Genomic DNA, 16,007 nt, shown 5'->3' on the forward strand with positions numbered 1-16,007 from the left:
GGAGATTGGCAGAAGGCCAGCCAACCGGAAAGCGCCGTTTCCAATCTGCCGCCGTGGATTGGCTGGCGCGGGGAGTCCGGGGGCGGGGACCGGCAGTGGCGGGACGATTCGGACGGCGGGACATTCCTCAGCTCTGACAGGCGCCGGGGAGCGGCCGTTGGGAGCGCGCGCCCTGGCCTCCCCCTCCCCCCCCCCCCCCCCCCCCCCCTCGCCCCCGTTCTCCTCCCGGTGCTGCGGCGTGGCGGTGCCGCGGCCGGGGACAGCCGCCGGCGGCCGGGATTAGAGGCTCTTCGCTAAATCCTTTGCCGCACTGAGGCGGCGGCGGCTTTAGCCCTGAGCTCCCCCCGCCGCGCCCTGCCCGGCCGAGCCCAGCTAAGCCGCGCTAATCGCAGGCGCCCAGGTCGGCCGTGGGCCGCCGGGCCTGGGCCCGGTCGCGGGCCGCGGTCTTTCCCTCATCCTCTCCCCTCCTCTCTCCCGAGCGCGGCTATGGAGCCGCGGCGGCCGCGGCCGCGTTACTGCGCCCCGTCCTCGCCGCCGGGTCGCGGCGGGCGGGAGAACAAGGGGCTCCGTCGGAAGGGCCCGCCCGGGGCCGGGAGCGCCGGCGGCCCTGAGGAGACGGCGGACGGCAGGAAGCCCAAATTCGTAAGTACGAGTCGATTCCGAGCCGCCCCCCCCCCCATCCCCGCTGGGGCGGCCGCGGCGGGGCTGCCTGAGGCGTGGGCCTGTCGGCGGCCCGGCCCCGCACGGTCGGGCCCGGCCCGGCGGGACGCCTCCCTGCCGGGTCCGGGTCGTTCGGGCCCGACCGTGCGGCGGGCCGGTCCTCCGCACCCTCCCCCGGGGCTGGTCACTGATCTGGAGCTCCCCCGAGAGACCCGGTAGGAATAGGCGGGCTACGAGACGGCGCCGTGGACTTCAAATGGGCTACAAAGGACAAGCCTGCCCGCTCCAGCTCTCCTCTTCCTTGCCTGCCCGAAAGGACCTGCCTTTATTTGGCAGCAAGTCTTCAGGTCTCTCCTCGTCATCATAAAGCTTTATTGTCTTATGTGCTTGTTTGACAGCTACAGGCGTAAGGGGAACAGAACAGACTTCTAGCTCTTAAACGATGTTACTTTTAACAGAACTGGGATTTTTTTTCTTTTTTTTAAATTTTGGTGATGTCAACTGTATAGTGAAAAACTGAGTCTTTGAATATAAGGGACATAGTAAAGTTCTCCTCCCTAGCCCTGCTTTTACAAGCCGTTGGCTAGCACACTAAGAAACTGGGAAACTCAAAATGGCTAATAATTGTCCACAAGATAACGCATCTGTAAGATGTGCTTTAACTAAAAACCACCCAGAAATAGCCAGTTTTTGTTTCGTCGTCATGAAATTTCCAAGTATTAAAGCTGGGACAAACATATATTCTACAGGTCTTGTATCCACCACGTGCAGAGCAGATGCATCCCATGCTCATATTCAGGTGATGTACATCGTAGTCTATGTTCAGCCGGCTCTGAGCCCACCTCCTCTAAGCTGTATTATATGCTTACAAAATAGATACTATAATACATAACATACAGTAGATTCTTGATTCTAAGCCATCTTTGTGTCATATTTGGTACTTGAGTATCTGGCACTTGAGCACAGGTTCAAAAAAATTAGGTAATCGGTATCAAACTGTAGGGTGGCCAAACCTGTTCTGGAAGGTCACAACTTGCTCCCGGCAGTCCTTTCCTGGAATCCTTTTCATATTGTGCCTGCACAAACTGCTGTTTGAACCAAGTCCTTGTGCCTGTTTTTTCTTGTTAGAATGGGCATATATGAAACTGTGACCAAGAACTGTTTGCTTGTCTTCCTAACTGGCTACGTATCTACTGGGGATACATGCATTTTAGTCATGCAGGTGAAATGGCTGGACATGCTTTTTATAGCATCCCTGAGTAAAAACCTATACAGTCTGCCCATTCTAAAAGGTTGGATAGTGTTACAGGTATACACTTGATGGTTGGATTATCCCTGCGGGGACTGGGAGACATGGATTTGTGTGTGCTTGAGACTGACAAGAGTGCTGAGTCAAGAGGTTTTACTTATTATTGATACTTTAACTGCTAAGTTCTTATGCAAATAGGATACTGCAATCATTTTCACTTTTCTCCCTAACTATATGTTAAAACAGAAATAGGGTGTTGCCATCATATTCACTTTTTTTCCCCTAATGATGTGTTAAAATAGAAATACAATAATTTATAGGGAGTATTACCCTGCCAGATAAGTGATACAAGCCATTGAGATTTTTTTTCTTATATGAAGTCTGACTGTCTTTTCAGTGCAAGAAGGCCTTGTCTTTGGTGCAGATGAGCTTGTCTGATATATGTCCAGACCTCCTGGGCTAGGCAAGGGTGGTTTTGAGCATGTGCAGATGTGGGCATCAGCTGACTGGCTTTTTGAGGTCACAGTGTTGATTTTTGACCCAGCTACAGAAAATAAAGGGAGTTGAATTTGGGTATCTGACTTAGCTTTGTAGGGTGTATGATTATCATGTAGGTGGGTTGGTTTTTTTTGTTTGTGTGGTTTGTGTTTTTTTTTGTTTTGTTTTGTTGTTGTTTTTTAAATTTTGTCTTGTCCCAGTTCCCCCTGCCCAGTTTCTGAAACTCTTTAAGCAGGGATGACTGAAAATATCCTTAATTCATGAGAATGCCTTCTCAAACTGCAACTTTCAAAACCATTTGACATCAGACAGTAGTCTTGCTTTTCATCTTTAAGTGATCTCTTAAAGCAAAGATTTTGCCCTGAGGTGTTGATAGGGGGCTGAAGAATGATGCACTGTGTTCGAGGTATGCCATTAGCTCACTGAGTGACCTTAAGAAGAGTCAAGAGGTGAATATTTCTTGATTAGAGTTTAGGATTTTGTCTCTGTCTTCATGTAAACTGCTGTAAGTGGTATAGTTTACAAATGTCATCTGTGGAATTTAGCGGTTACTAAAGAGCAGCAGGCTGCTCCATGCCGCAAAACCCAAGGACCTGGTATAGCTACTATAACGTTTGAACTGTAGTCTCTAATCCCTGGCTTGTCCTGGCTAATAGTTTCTGGCAAAGAAACATACACAGTGGTACAGGTAGAATTACTCTAATAATTGTAGACATCAACCAGCATCTTTGATTGGGGTAGTTCACTTTAAGGGTACTATAAGATCCGCTTTTCTTTCTATCGTTTCATAAATTTCTGCCCTAAGATATTGCAATACAGAATATTTATCACTTAGCTATTAAATCTAAAATTGGTAAATTCTCCTTCCTCTCTACCTCCTGTTGTCTTACAAAACTGGTTTGTTTTATTGAGGGGGAGATGATTTATCTCCCCCCTGCAAAATGGGCGAATGGATCAAATGCACCCTCAGTAAGTTTGCAGATGACACCAGGCTGGGTGGAAGTGTTGATCTGCTCGAGGGTAGGAAGGCTCTACAGAGGGGTCTGGACGGGCTGGATCAATGGGCTGAGGCCAACTGTGTGAGGTTCAACAAGGCCAAGTGCCGGGTCCTGCACTTGGGTCACAACAACCCCATGCAGCGCTACAGGCTTGGGGAAGAGTGGCTGGAAAGCTGCCTGGTGGAAAAAGACCTGGGGGTGCTGGTTGACAGCCGGCTGGATATGAGCCGGCAGTGTGCCCAGGTGGCCAAGAAGGCCAATGGCATCCTGGCCTGTATCAGAAATAGTGTGGCCAGCAGGAGCAGGGAGGTGATCGTCCCCCTGTACTGGGCACTGGTGAGGCCGCACCTCGAGTGCTGTGTTCAGTTTTGGGCCCCTCACTACAGGAAAGACATGGAGGTGCTGGAGCGCGTCCAGAGAAGGGCAACCAAGCTGGTGAAGGGTCTAGAGCACAAGATTTATGAGGAGTGGCTGAGGGAACTGGGGTTGTTTAGCCTGGAGAAAAGGAGGCTGAGGGGAGACCTCATCGCTCTCTACACCTACCTGAAAGGAGGTTGCAGCCAGGTGGGTGTTGGTCTCTTCTCCCAAGTAACAAGCAATAGGACAAGGGGCAATGGCCTTCAAGTTCTGGCAGGGGAGGTTTAGATGGGATATTAGAAAAAATTCTTCATGGAAAGGGTTGTCAAGCATTGCACAGGCTGCCCAGGGAAGTGGTTGAGTCACCATCCCTGGAGGTATTTAAAAGACATGTATACGTGGCACTCAGGGACATGGTTTAGTGGTGGACTTGGCAGTGTTAGGTTAACAGTTGGACTCGGTGATCTTAAAGGTCTTTTCCAACTTAAATGATTCTGTTCTATCTGTCTTGACTCGCTCACATCTAACTCTTCCCATAATACCTCTTCAATATATATTTATTAGTTAAATTAGTTTTGTGTCAGAATACATAAAACTTCCCTCACCCCTTTGAATTCTCTGTAATGCAGTCTTAGATATGGGCTGTAGCCTTTTCTGTGTTTGGGATACTTACAGTGCCATACTTGTTCATGTCACCGGAATTACATTGCTGATCTCTTTTATGTTTGTCAAATGTGAATGAAATTGCCTGTTAGATTCAGTGAACTCAAGTCATCCAGATTGTATTAGTCTAATTTTCCTCAGTGTGAAAGGCTTGAAAATAAGTTCCAGGTTGGACCCTTCCAATCAATGCAACATATTGATCTGTCACAGCAGATATGCTAATCTGAAAAATAATTTGATTCCTTGACAAACCTTGAGGTGAAATTGGATTGCTGGTTGACAAAGTTGACATCATTAACGTGTACCTATTTTTTTTTTTTTACTTCCAAAGAAAATTCTTGTTTAGCAGGGGGAATAAATCTCTCTTTTTAAATCCCATTTCATTTGGCGGGGGGGGGGGGAAGAGTCTGGGATAAACAGAGGTTGATTCTAATCAAATGTCATCTTGAAGTACTGCCTTTCTGAATAAACTAGTTTCTCAGAAGAAGTGAATGAGGTGTAAGCCTCAGTTCTTTCTGTTCTTTTACAGAATCGTTTAAAAAAAATTTTTTAAGGAGTGATGGCTAGTTTTGAAGCACATACTAGCTTGGCTTTGTTCAGCAGATCCAAGATTTTGGAAGAGTAGGACTCTTAAACGGGTAAAAGTTTTTCTATGATACTGTGGTACTTCAGCTTATTGAAAGCTCTTACATTCACCCTTGAGGTTTAGGGCTTGCTAAAAAAAGGAAGTGAATTGAAGGATGGCAGAGATTATACCTTTTTCCTATGTATACATTGACTGATCAGGAAACTTGAAATCTGCTGGGGGGTTTGGTGTAAAAGCAGTTGCCTGCCACTTCCTTTAAATTTTTATTTATTCCCCCCCCCCCCCCTTGGAGATATTTGGAAATCATAAAAATGAGTGCTAGATTATGTGACTTCGAATTGCATTTTACTGGGACTGGAACTTGTAGACACACTAGTCCTCAAAAGATCAATTTCTAGATCAAGCTAGAGGTGTTTCTTTTAATTTCAGTATACCATTGACCTGTCTTCAGTGACTTTCAGGTTACGTTTTTGATTAAGTTCTTTATGAAATTTACATGAGTCAAGAAGGCTTTCTTGTTTGCACCAATCTGTTAAAAATAGACAAATTAACACTTGCATTTAACAGTGTCTGTAAATCAAAGAAAGATGTAGTTAAGAGCAAAAGCACTTACATTTCTCTGGCATAGAGTAGAAAGGTAAGACCGATCTGTGTCAATATCTTTAATTACGAAGTGACTGAATTATTGCTGCAGTTACGCTGCAGTGTAAGACCTTGAATCTAAATTAGTCTTTTAAAGAAATGATTGCTGAACAGATGTTACCTAAAACACTTTATTGCAGCTTTGTAAAATTGTAAATTCCTCATGCTGTTATTTTTGTTGGCATGAATTAACACTGTGTGTTATGATACTAAATTTTAGTGCTGTGTTCTAGCACTTTGTTATATAATCTTACCTGTAAGCACCACTTTTGCATTTAACTCATCAATGTCTAAAGAATATCACTGTGTAGAAACTGTCATGTTAAGATAATTTTGCCCCTGATTGCTTTTCAGCCTGCTTTCCAAGCAACAGACTCTGTGATAAAGCCATTAAATAAATGCTGTAGTAGTATATTGGAAATTAAAAGTAGGAAAAGCTGTGGGGTTATACAGCAGTTTCTAAATTGCGCTTACAGACTGAGGTAGCAAAATTACTGAGGGAATATTGTGACAAAGGAGATCCTAAAGTAATAGCATTCACTGTAATCATCCAATTTATGCCTGTCTGAGTCTACAGGTTTCATTGCAATCCCTGCTTCAGTCTTCTGGTTGTGTTTCTGTGGGAGAATAGCCTTTGGGGAAAAACCCAGCTAGTGTTGAATCTTTTTGGTGATAGAATTAATGGCAGTGTGTGATGAGTTCTTTCTCACTTTCTAATTTAAAAAGATACAGACTGGAATATGTGATTATATGTACATCTTTAGTCTTTGTATATGTCATTTTGGCATTCAGGCTTAAGTTGGCCAGTTCTTCTAAAACTCATTGCAAAACCTCTTCCTCCCCCCCCCCCAGCTACATGTGGGCTCTAAGCTCTTAATGTATCAAAGAAGCAGTACATGTGTGCTGTGGTTTGGAGGGGGTATTATATGTGGTTTTGTTTCTTTGTTTTCTTCTGCAAGGAAGGCAAAAATGAATATCCCAAAAGGATTCCGATACCAGGCTGTGGGATTTTTTTTATTTTTTGTAAACTGAAGTACTTCAGTGCAGTGGAGGCATGCACGTTGAAATTCTTGTTTAGCTGCCTGAGATCCTGTTACTTTGCACGCCTAACGCTGCTTTGATGTCGCAGGGGTATATGGCTGGGTACTTGTCAGTCTTCAGATTCCATTTATGATCAACAAATCAGACTTTGTCTGCTTGTCTGGCATAATAACAATATCCATCCCTGCCAGGCATGATCTGAGTTCAAGTACCAAACATACTGTTTTTTTAAACATGCTGTTTTCATCCAGAAAGTCAGATGAGCAATGTCACTCTGTGCTTATGTGATGATGAAAAGAGCACTTGTGGAGGACGTAGATGCTGCACCTTTAGGTTGAGTGCCAAAACTTTTAGATGATACAGACTATTCCCTATATTGTATTAGGCTATTTTTCATTGTTTCCAGGCCACACTGGGCTGTAGTGTTGGTAGGAAAAAATGCCGAAGACATGAGACTAGAGTCTCATCTGAGAAGATGGCATTCTTCTGAATTCTGGGCCTGGTTGCCTGGACTGTTTGTACTGCATTTAGATAGAATTTTGTTTATAAATATGCATATGCAAAGATAGAGAAATAGATGTAATGACACAAAAGATCAAACTAGTACTGTTGATCTGATAAGGTGGCATTTCTCACTTCTTTGCTTCACTTCACTATCTCTACCTAGAGTTGACTGGGGTAATTATATAGACAATGACTTGATTTTGTTAAACTCTGTTTTGCAGATTAACTTTCAGTATGTTCTACTGATGTACTTAAGCCACCTTAAAGAGGCCACAAAGGTGTTGTGAAACAGGATACCCTTTGTATAAAGAACGCATGCCTTGCTAACAACTGTGCCCCTGAAGAAGAACTAAAAGACTGAGAAGGGAAAATCCTACCCTATGAGGTGCCAAAAGTTGAATAATTGCTGATAGGCATGAAGTCAGCAAAGATGTCGGTAACTGGGGGAAAGGTAAAGGCGGCAGGGGGACATCATGACCACCGACCCAATTCAAGACCAAAGACTTACCCCACCCCCCCTGCCTTGAGCATGTGCTGTAGAATAAAAGAACACTGTACCTTTATTTCGAAGTGGGGAAACCTTTAGCCCAACAGAAACTGTCACAGATAAGCGACTACCAATAATAGTTTTGGGGAACAACTTTGGAAACTAAATATGTAAAGCTAAACTGTATAAATTGCTTGCCCATTTAGGTATAAGTGGTGCTAGCTTTGTGGATTACCACCTAGCCCCCATCTTTGTGCAAACATGAAATGGAATAAAATACCACTTCTCTGTGTGTATATTGGTGTCTTGCACACTAGGTAAACAACACCACTTTTCGGACAACAATACTGTTTGGATATGCAACATAAGATCATCCTCTTCTGTATGACAATAAGATTCTTCACTGTGAATATATATGAAGCCAAATGGCATTTGGCTTACTTTCCCTAGCTGGGTGGTGCAGAAGTTGTCACATGTGGCTTCTTCAAGAGACAGAGTGCTCCTTCTGTTCTGTGAGTAGTCTTGTTGCTGTGCCTGTGTTGTGAACCTCAGCTCTTGTGTCCCAGTGTACCTTTTGGTTTCTAAGGCTCTCACTGTCTTTGATGTTTTTGAGATCGGGCCTTTTGACAGCTTATCAAGAACACAGTACCATACACTGAATGTATGTGTATATCCTGTGTGCAATGAAATCAGTTATTTACCAGTATGCCAGAGACATAATCTTCAATAAAGGGTAATTCTATGTCAGATTGCTTGCTTTCTTCAAAAATGATACATCTATATGCTTCTTTTTAATTGTGACTTAGCTTTAACTAAACTGCTTCTTCTCAATTGCAAAACAAAATGACTTCTTCCTCTGTGTCCCAGACTGACAACTAAGTTATCCTGGAAAATGTAGTTTTAAAATGTTAGTTGTTTATAGATGTGCTTGTATAGCTGAAGACTAAGCAATGGTGATACTTCTGCTTTTCCACCTGTAGGTGCTACCTAGAAATCTGGACTTCTGAGGTATCCTAATTAACTCCTTAATCTCTTCATGGTTTTGTATACCTTTGACTAGAAAACAGGATGCCAATGTACTTAAAATAGCGTTAATTTGTTTTTCAATTTTGCTTATCTACTTCCTACATGATAAACAGACTAGAGGAATACTTGTACATAGCTCCTATGTTCTCAAAAGCAGTAATTTTATTATTCTGGAGTTCATGGAAGGCACAGAATACCATATTAGTATTTTCATCCATTTCATCCATCTGCAAGCTCATATCGTGTTTTTAACAGTAACTGAATATTATAGGAATATTACTTAAGCCACATCTATTTACTTGCAGGCGTATGTTTAAGGCAACCTGTTCACTTGAGCAGAGTATGTCTTACTTCTGTGAACGGATATATCCAGGCCTGAAAATAAAAATATGTTACTGTGGTAGTAAAGTGCTCCAACCTCTACCTAACTATGGTCTAGTTATTTTTTCCCCTTACTAGAAATGTGTTTTTTTGGCAAGAATAAAAATACACTCCTGTTCTTGAGTCACAGCACTCTGCTAAATGTAATGCCATTAAAAGATCCAGTGTGGTAAGATATTTTTTTGTTGTTGTTGTTAAGACCGCATGTAATGTTCTACATCTCTGTATCCTTGAATGCTACAGAAGACCAGGAAAGTTGGCAACTGGTTTTACTTTGTACAGCCTTGCCAGAAGAGAAGGACTTGGTGAGGGAGAGGGGGGAAAAGATCATCCCAGTTCTTAGTTTTAACCAGCTGCTCTGACTGAGAAGTATTATAAAATTCACAGAATAAGTCTTTTGAGATGTCTTCCTGCAAGTCATTCAGCCCTTCAATATTAGAGTGCTAAAAGATCTGAATGTTAGGTTGTAGTTCACATGGGGTTTCTCCTCCGTTATAAAGAAATCGCCAAACAGAATGTCACCAGTGTTGATAGATGAGTGCTGGTTAAGTAGGTGTACTTCCTTGTAGCAGTTACTTTTGAACCAGACCCCACAACATTGTCTGGAAGAGGTCTTATGCTGGTATTTTTAGACTCTGTACTGCTAGTAGCCAGTAAGGTGAAGGCTTAGGAGACTCATATCTGTATATTGAGTTTCTTATACCATTATGGTATCCTTAACTGGTTGCATGGTAGTCTTTTTTCACTAATTAGTCAGATGGCCTGAGTCAGTGAGGTGTTCTGATATACAAAATGGGGAACTTTTCACCCTTTATGACAGTAAATTCCATTGCTGAATTTCACAGCTTAATTGAAAGGTACAACACTGTCTTGAACTATCCCATTCACTTTTGCCTTTTTCAGAAAACAAAACCTGCATCTGAAAAATATTGCCTTGATTCCACGAATGATGATGGTGTCTTGTACAAAGCAGTTGCAGAACATCCAACATCTATTCCTAAATGGAAGTGAATCTCATGTTGTTGCTTCCCGTGTCTGTTTAGTGGAATGTACGTGAGTTTGACATGGATCGTGAACTTCCACCTCAAGGCAGATAATGCAGAAGATTTTCATTCTAAGCAGATTACTCGGTTTCCTACCATGTTAGAGGAGCTTCACAATAGTATCTGTGCATTGCTTAAGGCTTAGTGATTTAAGTCATGTGTATGAAAAAGGAATAAATTTTTATGTTCTTTGCTACCAAGTTGCAGTGTAAGACCATATGTTAGTGTTTTCTTCTGCAGTTTTGATCACTTAAGGATAGAGGTATTATACTGACAACTTGCTAAATGTAAAGTTGTGAGCTCTTGCAAATGACAGAAATTAACACTCATGCTGTGTTTGTAGCTATTTAGCAGAATGGGAGGAACAAGTCATAAAACCCATCTCCATGGCAGTGTGTGGGGCAAAAGCCTGATCTGCTGCAGCAGGAAAACATCAATGGGAACACTGGGATACAGATCTTCAGTCTCCTGACTGGATTGAAATATTTTCACTTTGTTGTTGTTTTCATTTATTAGAAATCCTCATCTGTTAGAACATGGAATGGTATTGTCATAAAATTTCATATTGACCTAGCTCCAATTTTTTTTTTATGTTTGATGGTAGAACTTACACTAGGTCACTGAGTACTGAGTGTTCCCTCACACTTCACTTGCTTTTTATTTTTAACTTCATAGCCATTCATCAGATGCTTCTTTCTCAGTTTCGTGACAATATTCAGAGTAGAGCTATTGTGGGATAATATTTGATTTAACATGAAATTGTTCTTCAATTCTGAGGGAAGAGCCAGAGAACATGTCATAAGTAATGATGCCTAAGTATTGTTGACTTGGTGAAGACAAAGCAAGAGTTTCCACATCTGATTAATTTGGATATAGCCATTGACAATTGCTGTAGCTGCTGCCAAGCTTTGTACACAACGCAGTGAGGGGAGTCTAAGAATAGGGTAAGACTCTATCTCACTAAGTATGCTACTTCACATTCTTCCCATTACCCTGCCAAGTCTGTTCTCGGCCTCTTCATAAAAACTATAAATGGGATCCCTGCAACACTGATTCATCAGTCGCCAATGTTCTTCAGTGCTGCTCTTCAGTTTTGTGCAAGAGCTGTGCATCCTAGCACTTGCTGCGTTTGTAAAAGTGCGGTGAAGAGCAAAAGAGTTGGTTCAGGAACTGTTGTTTCACACAGCAGCGAGTGATCTATAGTGTTTTGGATGTTACTACTAATAAATGCTTATGTCAGTTACTACTAATAGCTTTGTGTTCTGCCTGCAATGTAGGCATTGATTGAGAATAGTCAACAGTCCTAGTTGTTTGAGTGTTGCAGCTTGGCAGAGAGTTTTGAATTGTTGAGGAAATCCATGTTTTTCTGTTGAGTTTAAAAATGTCTGGACCAATTCCTTGGTGTCCCCACAGCCATTTTGAGAAGACACAATTTTAGCAGCTGAATTATGAGCAAGTCTTCTGTTCTAGCATATTTAGCTATCAAATATAATAAAACACAACTTCTTTCAAGCTGTGCTTGGTTTATATTCTTCTGGTACTATTCTAAGGATCAGATTACAGTTGTTTTTTTTAATCTACCCTGTATTCCCTGTGTAACTTGCGGTGCACTATAAGCCAACAAAGTACAACTTGCCAAGAAATTATTACTTCAAGTGCCATGATTCAATACTGTTTGACTTGCATCTTATTTTGAATAACAGTAACTATAACTGAGACTTGCTTTTTTGTTTGGGTTTTTCTGTTGTTTTTTTACTGCACAGTTGTGACATGACTGGTTTCCTGTTTGATTTACAGCACTTTGATATCAAGACACTGACAGATGATGTGGTAAGACAACTTAAGTTTTGCTTTGGCTATGCAGAGCTAATAACCTTATTGCTAATGCAATAGAAATAACCTTATTGATACAAGAAACTTTTAATTATCTGTAACATAGTGTGAGTGGCAAAAATCTATGTATGGCTTTGAAGTATGTTCTAATCACAGCTAAATGAGTTTGACACAGGTAATTGTGCCAATTTACATGCGGTATAGTTAACATATCTGTGACTGCATGTTTAGTATTAAAGTGACTTGAGCTGCATGGCTAGTTTAGGAATACCATGTTTAACAAACTAACAGTTGCTTGTAAAACCTCTTAATAATGGTGTTAGGTATATTCAGTGTCATGCTAACACTGTATTTCTCAAACTTCATCTGTCTCTTGAACAGCAGATGAAGTTCTGTATCCCAAAGATTTCTTTCTCTTGCTATTGAAGTTACCTATTTCATTGTCTGTACTATTCTTTTGTAGGTAAGAATAGTTTTTCTTAAAGGGGACAATTTTACAAAGTCTTTGAATTTACCTAGGAAGTAATGTTCTGTAGGCACCTAAAGATCAGCTGTTACAACTACAGTGCTATACAGAGTTCTTGCTGAAGTACTTCTGTGCATAACTGAGAGCTTAAGTGTAGAGAGTTTTGTGCTGGACAACGTGCAACACGTGCTGAGAAACACTGCTGTTTCCTAGCTTAGGAACCAATGGTGTGCTTATTGTTGATTAGGTGTGCAAAGTTAGTAGTGTTGTGCATGTTGCCTCTACCTATCATTCCTAGATTGACTTAAATCACCTGTTGCTATTTCTTTAGCAGAGTTTCATGGGCTGGAAATGGTTATTAAGAAATTTGAGTCTGATGGGTTAATAAAACTTTGATTCTATAAACTTGTGCTTTATTGCAGAGAGCTGAGGCAATGTTCACAGTTCTCTCAAAGCAAAAGTATTTTTTGGTAAACAGAACTTAATTTTGGTAGTGTTTTTTTTTTTTTTTTTTTTTTTGTTTTTTTTTTTTGTTTTTTTTTTTTTTTGTTAAAGGGGCTAGCTTGCTACCTTGTTGCACTTGTCCTTTCCTTAGCCTACTGGACTTGTCTAACTTGTAATGGTAGCTGCCATAAGTCAGCAGGTTTATTGTGTTGGTTGGAATATGGACAAAGACCCTGATAGCTCTGTAGTAAGCAATCTTCTCCCCGATTCCCTACGTTTCTCAGAGTATACTGAAGACCTCTTCACAGACTAAAGAAACACCACCTGCAAAGTAGTATCAAATTGTCCACATATATTTTTTTTTTTTTTTTTGAAGGGAGATGACAGCTGTTTAGTAAAAGGCTAACAGTAAAAAACCCCCAAAACCTTAAATGTTGCAGTGGTGTACGCTTTTAAAGGTGTGTGTTTTGTTGACTTGCAACTTCATCTTGGAACAAGGGTATGCTTTCCAACTGACACTTTTTGTCCCTCAATATGAGTTTTCTGTTGGTTTAGTCTTTCTGTGTCTGATTCGGGCAAACAGCTAATAATACTAAGTATCTGAGACCTAGGGAACTTAAATGTGGCTCAGAGCAGAGTGGTTTTGACACTTCATAGCAAGCACAAAAACTGGCAAATGTATTTTCTCCAAATTCATTTTGTGACAAGGGGGAAAATTGTAGTAAGAGAAGATTAAGAAATTGAAGGTTTAAGATTACTTGATTTCGTAGCTTTCTATGAAATAGTGTATTTCCTTTCTTCTGATGGGCAATCATTTGCATGTTAACTTGCTTGCTGCTGCATTATGCTTTATAAAATATATATGTTTTATTACTCCCAGTCTGTTTCTTACAAATACAGTGTTGTATAACAGTGACCAAGAATTTTTTTTTTTTTAATTTAGGTAAGTTAGCAACATTTTGAGAGTCTAAAATGCAGACTGCTTTTCAATGTTTGAATTGTATTGGATTATTCCTGGGATGCTGATGAATTTTAGTGACAAATCCCCATTAAGTTCAGAAACACTTTGCTTTTTACACAATCAACATATGCTTCTTTTAACTTGTTTGTTTAGAAACTATGAAGGCAGGACTCTTATTCCACAGAGAAGTGCCAAGTAGGTATCTGAGAAATGATCTACCTGCAAGATCACTGTGGAAGCAAGCCTGTTTTCTGTCTCAAGTGCTTCCAATTCCAGGAAATGGTTTGTAAGGCTCATAAAGATTAAAAAACCTGCATATTAACAGAATTTTATTAAAAAGATATCTTACGTAGGCAAAAATGAAATATATACTAAAAGTCCTTGTAACACACAGTTATCTTGACTGATTTCATAGCAACAGCTGTAAAGAAAAGAAAGGCTGTATAGTTTCTGGTATACAGTGGAAAAAGATTCAGAGTGAAATGTGTTCTACACATTCAAGATGTGACTGTGCTCAGGCCTAAACTCTAACTTTTAATTTTCTATCATTAGTTATATGATTTGCTCTCAAGAAAGGTAAAATTATCTCTGGGAGATTGAGCGTATTAGGAATAAGAAGTCATCTAATGAAAGGGATTCTTCTGTGTATGTTGGTTTATGCAAGTCTTTCTCTTACTAAAAACTCTACTGCTACCAGTGGAATTTCTCATATAGTAAGAACTTAACCTTGTAGAGCAATTTGGCTGTCAGAGAAAGAATATATTTTTTTAATCTTCTGGAGCTTCGAGGGCAAAAAAGATGTTAAGAGGTCTTTGACTCAGAATCATTGAAAGTAACTTCTTTGATCTTATGTGAAGTATTTTTGCTGGTAAGGGAGAAGACTGGTTTGCTTTTATTTCCAAAGATACTGAAATAAATAGATGCAATGCATATTCTCCTGTGTGTTCCCCATCCACTAAGAATAATAATTATTTTGAATGAAGCCATAGGATTTGTTTGACTTTGTATTCTCCTTCCTTCCTAGGTTAATGTTCTACAAATTCTTTATCGTGTGTCAACATCAGGGTGTTACAGCAGACTTTCATGGCTGAGCTGTTGGTTTCTGTGACTAGAACAACTGGCAAAATGTCTGTGAGATAGAGCTATGGTGTAGTACTTGAGCAGATTTTCCGGATGTGAAATTCTGTTTACTGAGTATATAAATAGCAGGCAGTCAAAAACATGTGAACTTGAAAACTGAGGGTGGCAGTACTTTTTGTCCTACAGATCTATAAGGCAGAGTGAGGACACCTCGAGAAAGAGCAAAGCTATGAGCAATGCTGCCTTCAGCTAGGAAATGAAGATTTTGTACCTGTATATTTCTTATCAGAACTCTCTTAATAAATTGTGCTGAGTGATTGTCATGAGTGTCTTGATGGTCCATATATGCGTGTGTGTGTTTCTTCATGAGAATGGGAGTGGGGAGGGGAAGAAAGAAGACTGTTCAGTACTTCTAGTAATGCAGTTTAGGCTAAACCATAACAATTCTGTAATCCTGTCTCTTCATAATGAGGTATCAGAAGTCGGTGATACGTCATTTGTGACAGACAAAACATTTCATGTAGTCAGGACTTTTGTCAGATATTGAGTTGTACTCTTTGAGAATAAAGATTTTCTTGTAGTGCAGTGACATCCTCTAGTAATACATACTCCATAAACTTCTCTTGGGTGGAAGTTTTGCTGTTCGCGTGGTGAAGGAAACAAAGATCCAAGCCAGTTGTTGCTTTGTAGCATTTTGATCTGGAGCCTTTAGGTTAATTTTCTTCTCTAGGAACATCCCAGAGCTTTGCATAGGGATTTGGGATGGTAACAGAGGATAACATTTTAACACTTCTGTCTTATGAAATTGGTGTAGATTGGTGTGCTTTGTACAGCTGGAGAAACAAAATACGAAGAGATACAGCAGTAAGGGAGAATAGTGGTTCTTATTCTTGTTTCAAGGGCATCAGATCTGTTGGCCTCAACTTTAATGTGAGAGGATTTGGCATGACATGATTTATATGCTTTACATGTTCCAGGCATTGCTGTTCTTTGTGCTAAACCAAAGTACAGGAACCACAGAGCTAGTGCCAGAAACATCAAATCCACATGGTATGATGCAGCTGTTGAGTTGATATGTTAGCTTGCAT

The 16,007-nt window shown here is 40.8% G+C and overlaps 1 protein-coding gene across 3 annotated transcripts in view; it reads left to right on the plus strand.

Moving 5' to 3' along the window:
* The first annotated feature begins 204 nt into the window (after positions 1 to 204).
* Positions 205 to 16,007, plus strand: part of DIAPH3 (diaphanous related formin 3) — a 242,630-nt gene continuing 226,827 nt past the window's right edge. For 2 of the 3 annotated variants that reach the window (XM_049815693.1, XM_049815694.1), the window contains exons 1-2: positions 205 to 642; positions 11,933 to 11,965. In XM_049815693.1, coding sequence (XP_049671650.1) covers positions 487 to 642; positions 11,933 to 11,965 — 189 coding nt within the window. In that variant the 5' untranslated portion in view covers positions 205 to 486. The remainder of the gene's footprint in view (positions 643 to 11,932; positions 11,966 to 16,007) is intronic. The other variant, XM_049815695.1, reaches the window with a different exon arrangement.

This window comes from Accipiter gentilis, chromosome 13 (genome assembly GCF_929443795.1).
Source record: "Accipiter gentilis chromosome 13, bAccGen1.1, whole genome shotgun sequence".
In the NCBI taxonomy this organism is placed as follows: Eukaryota; Metazoa; Chordata; class Aves; order Accipitriformes; family Accipitridae; genus Astur; species Astur gentilis.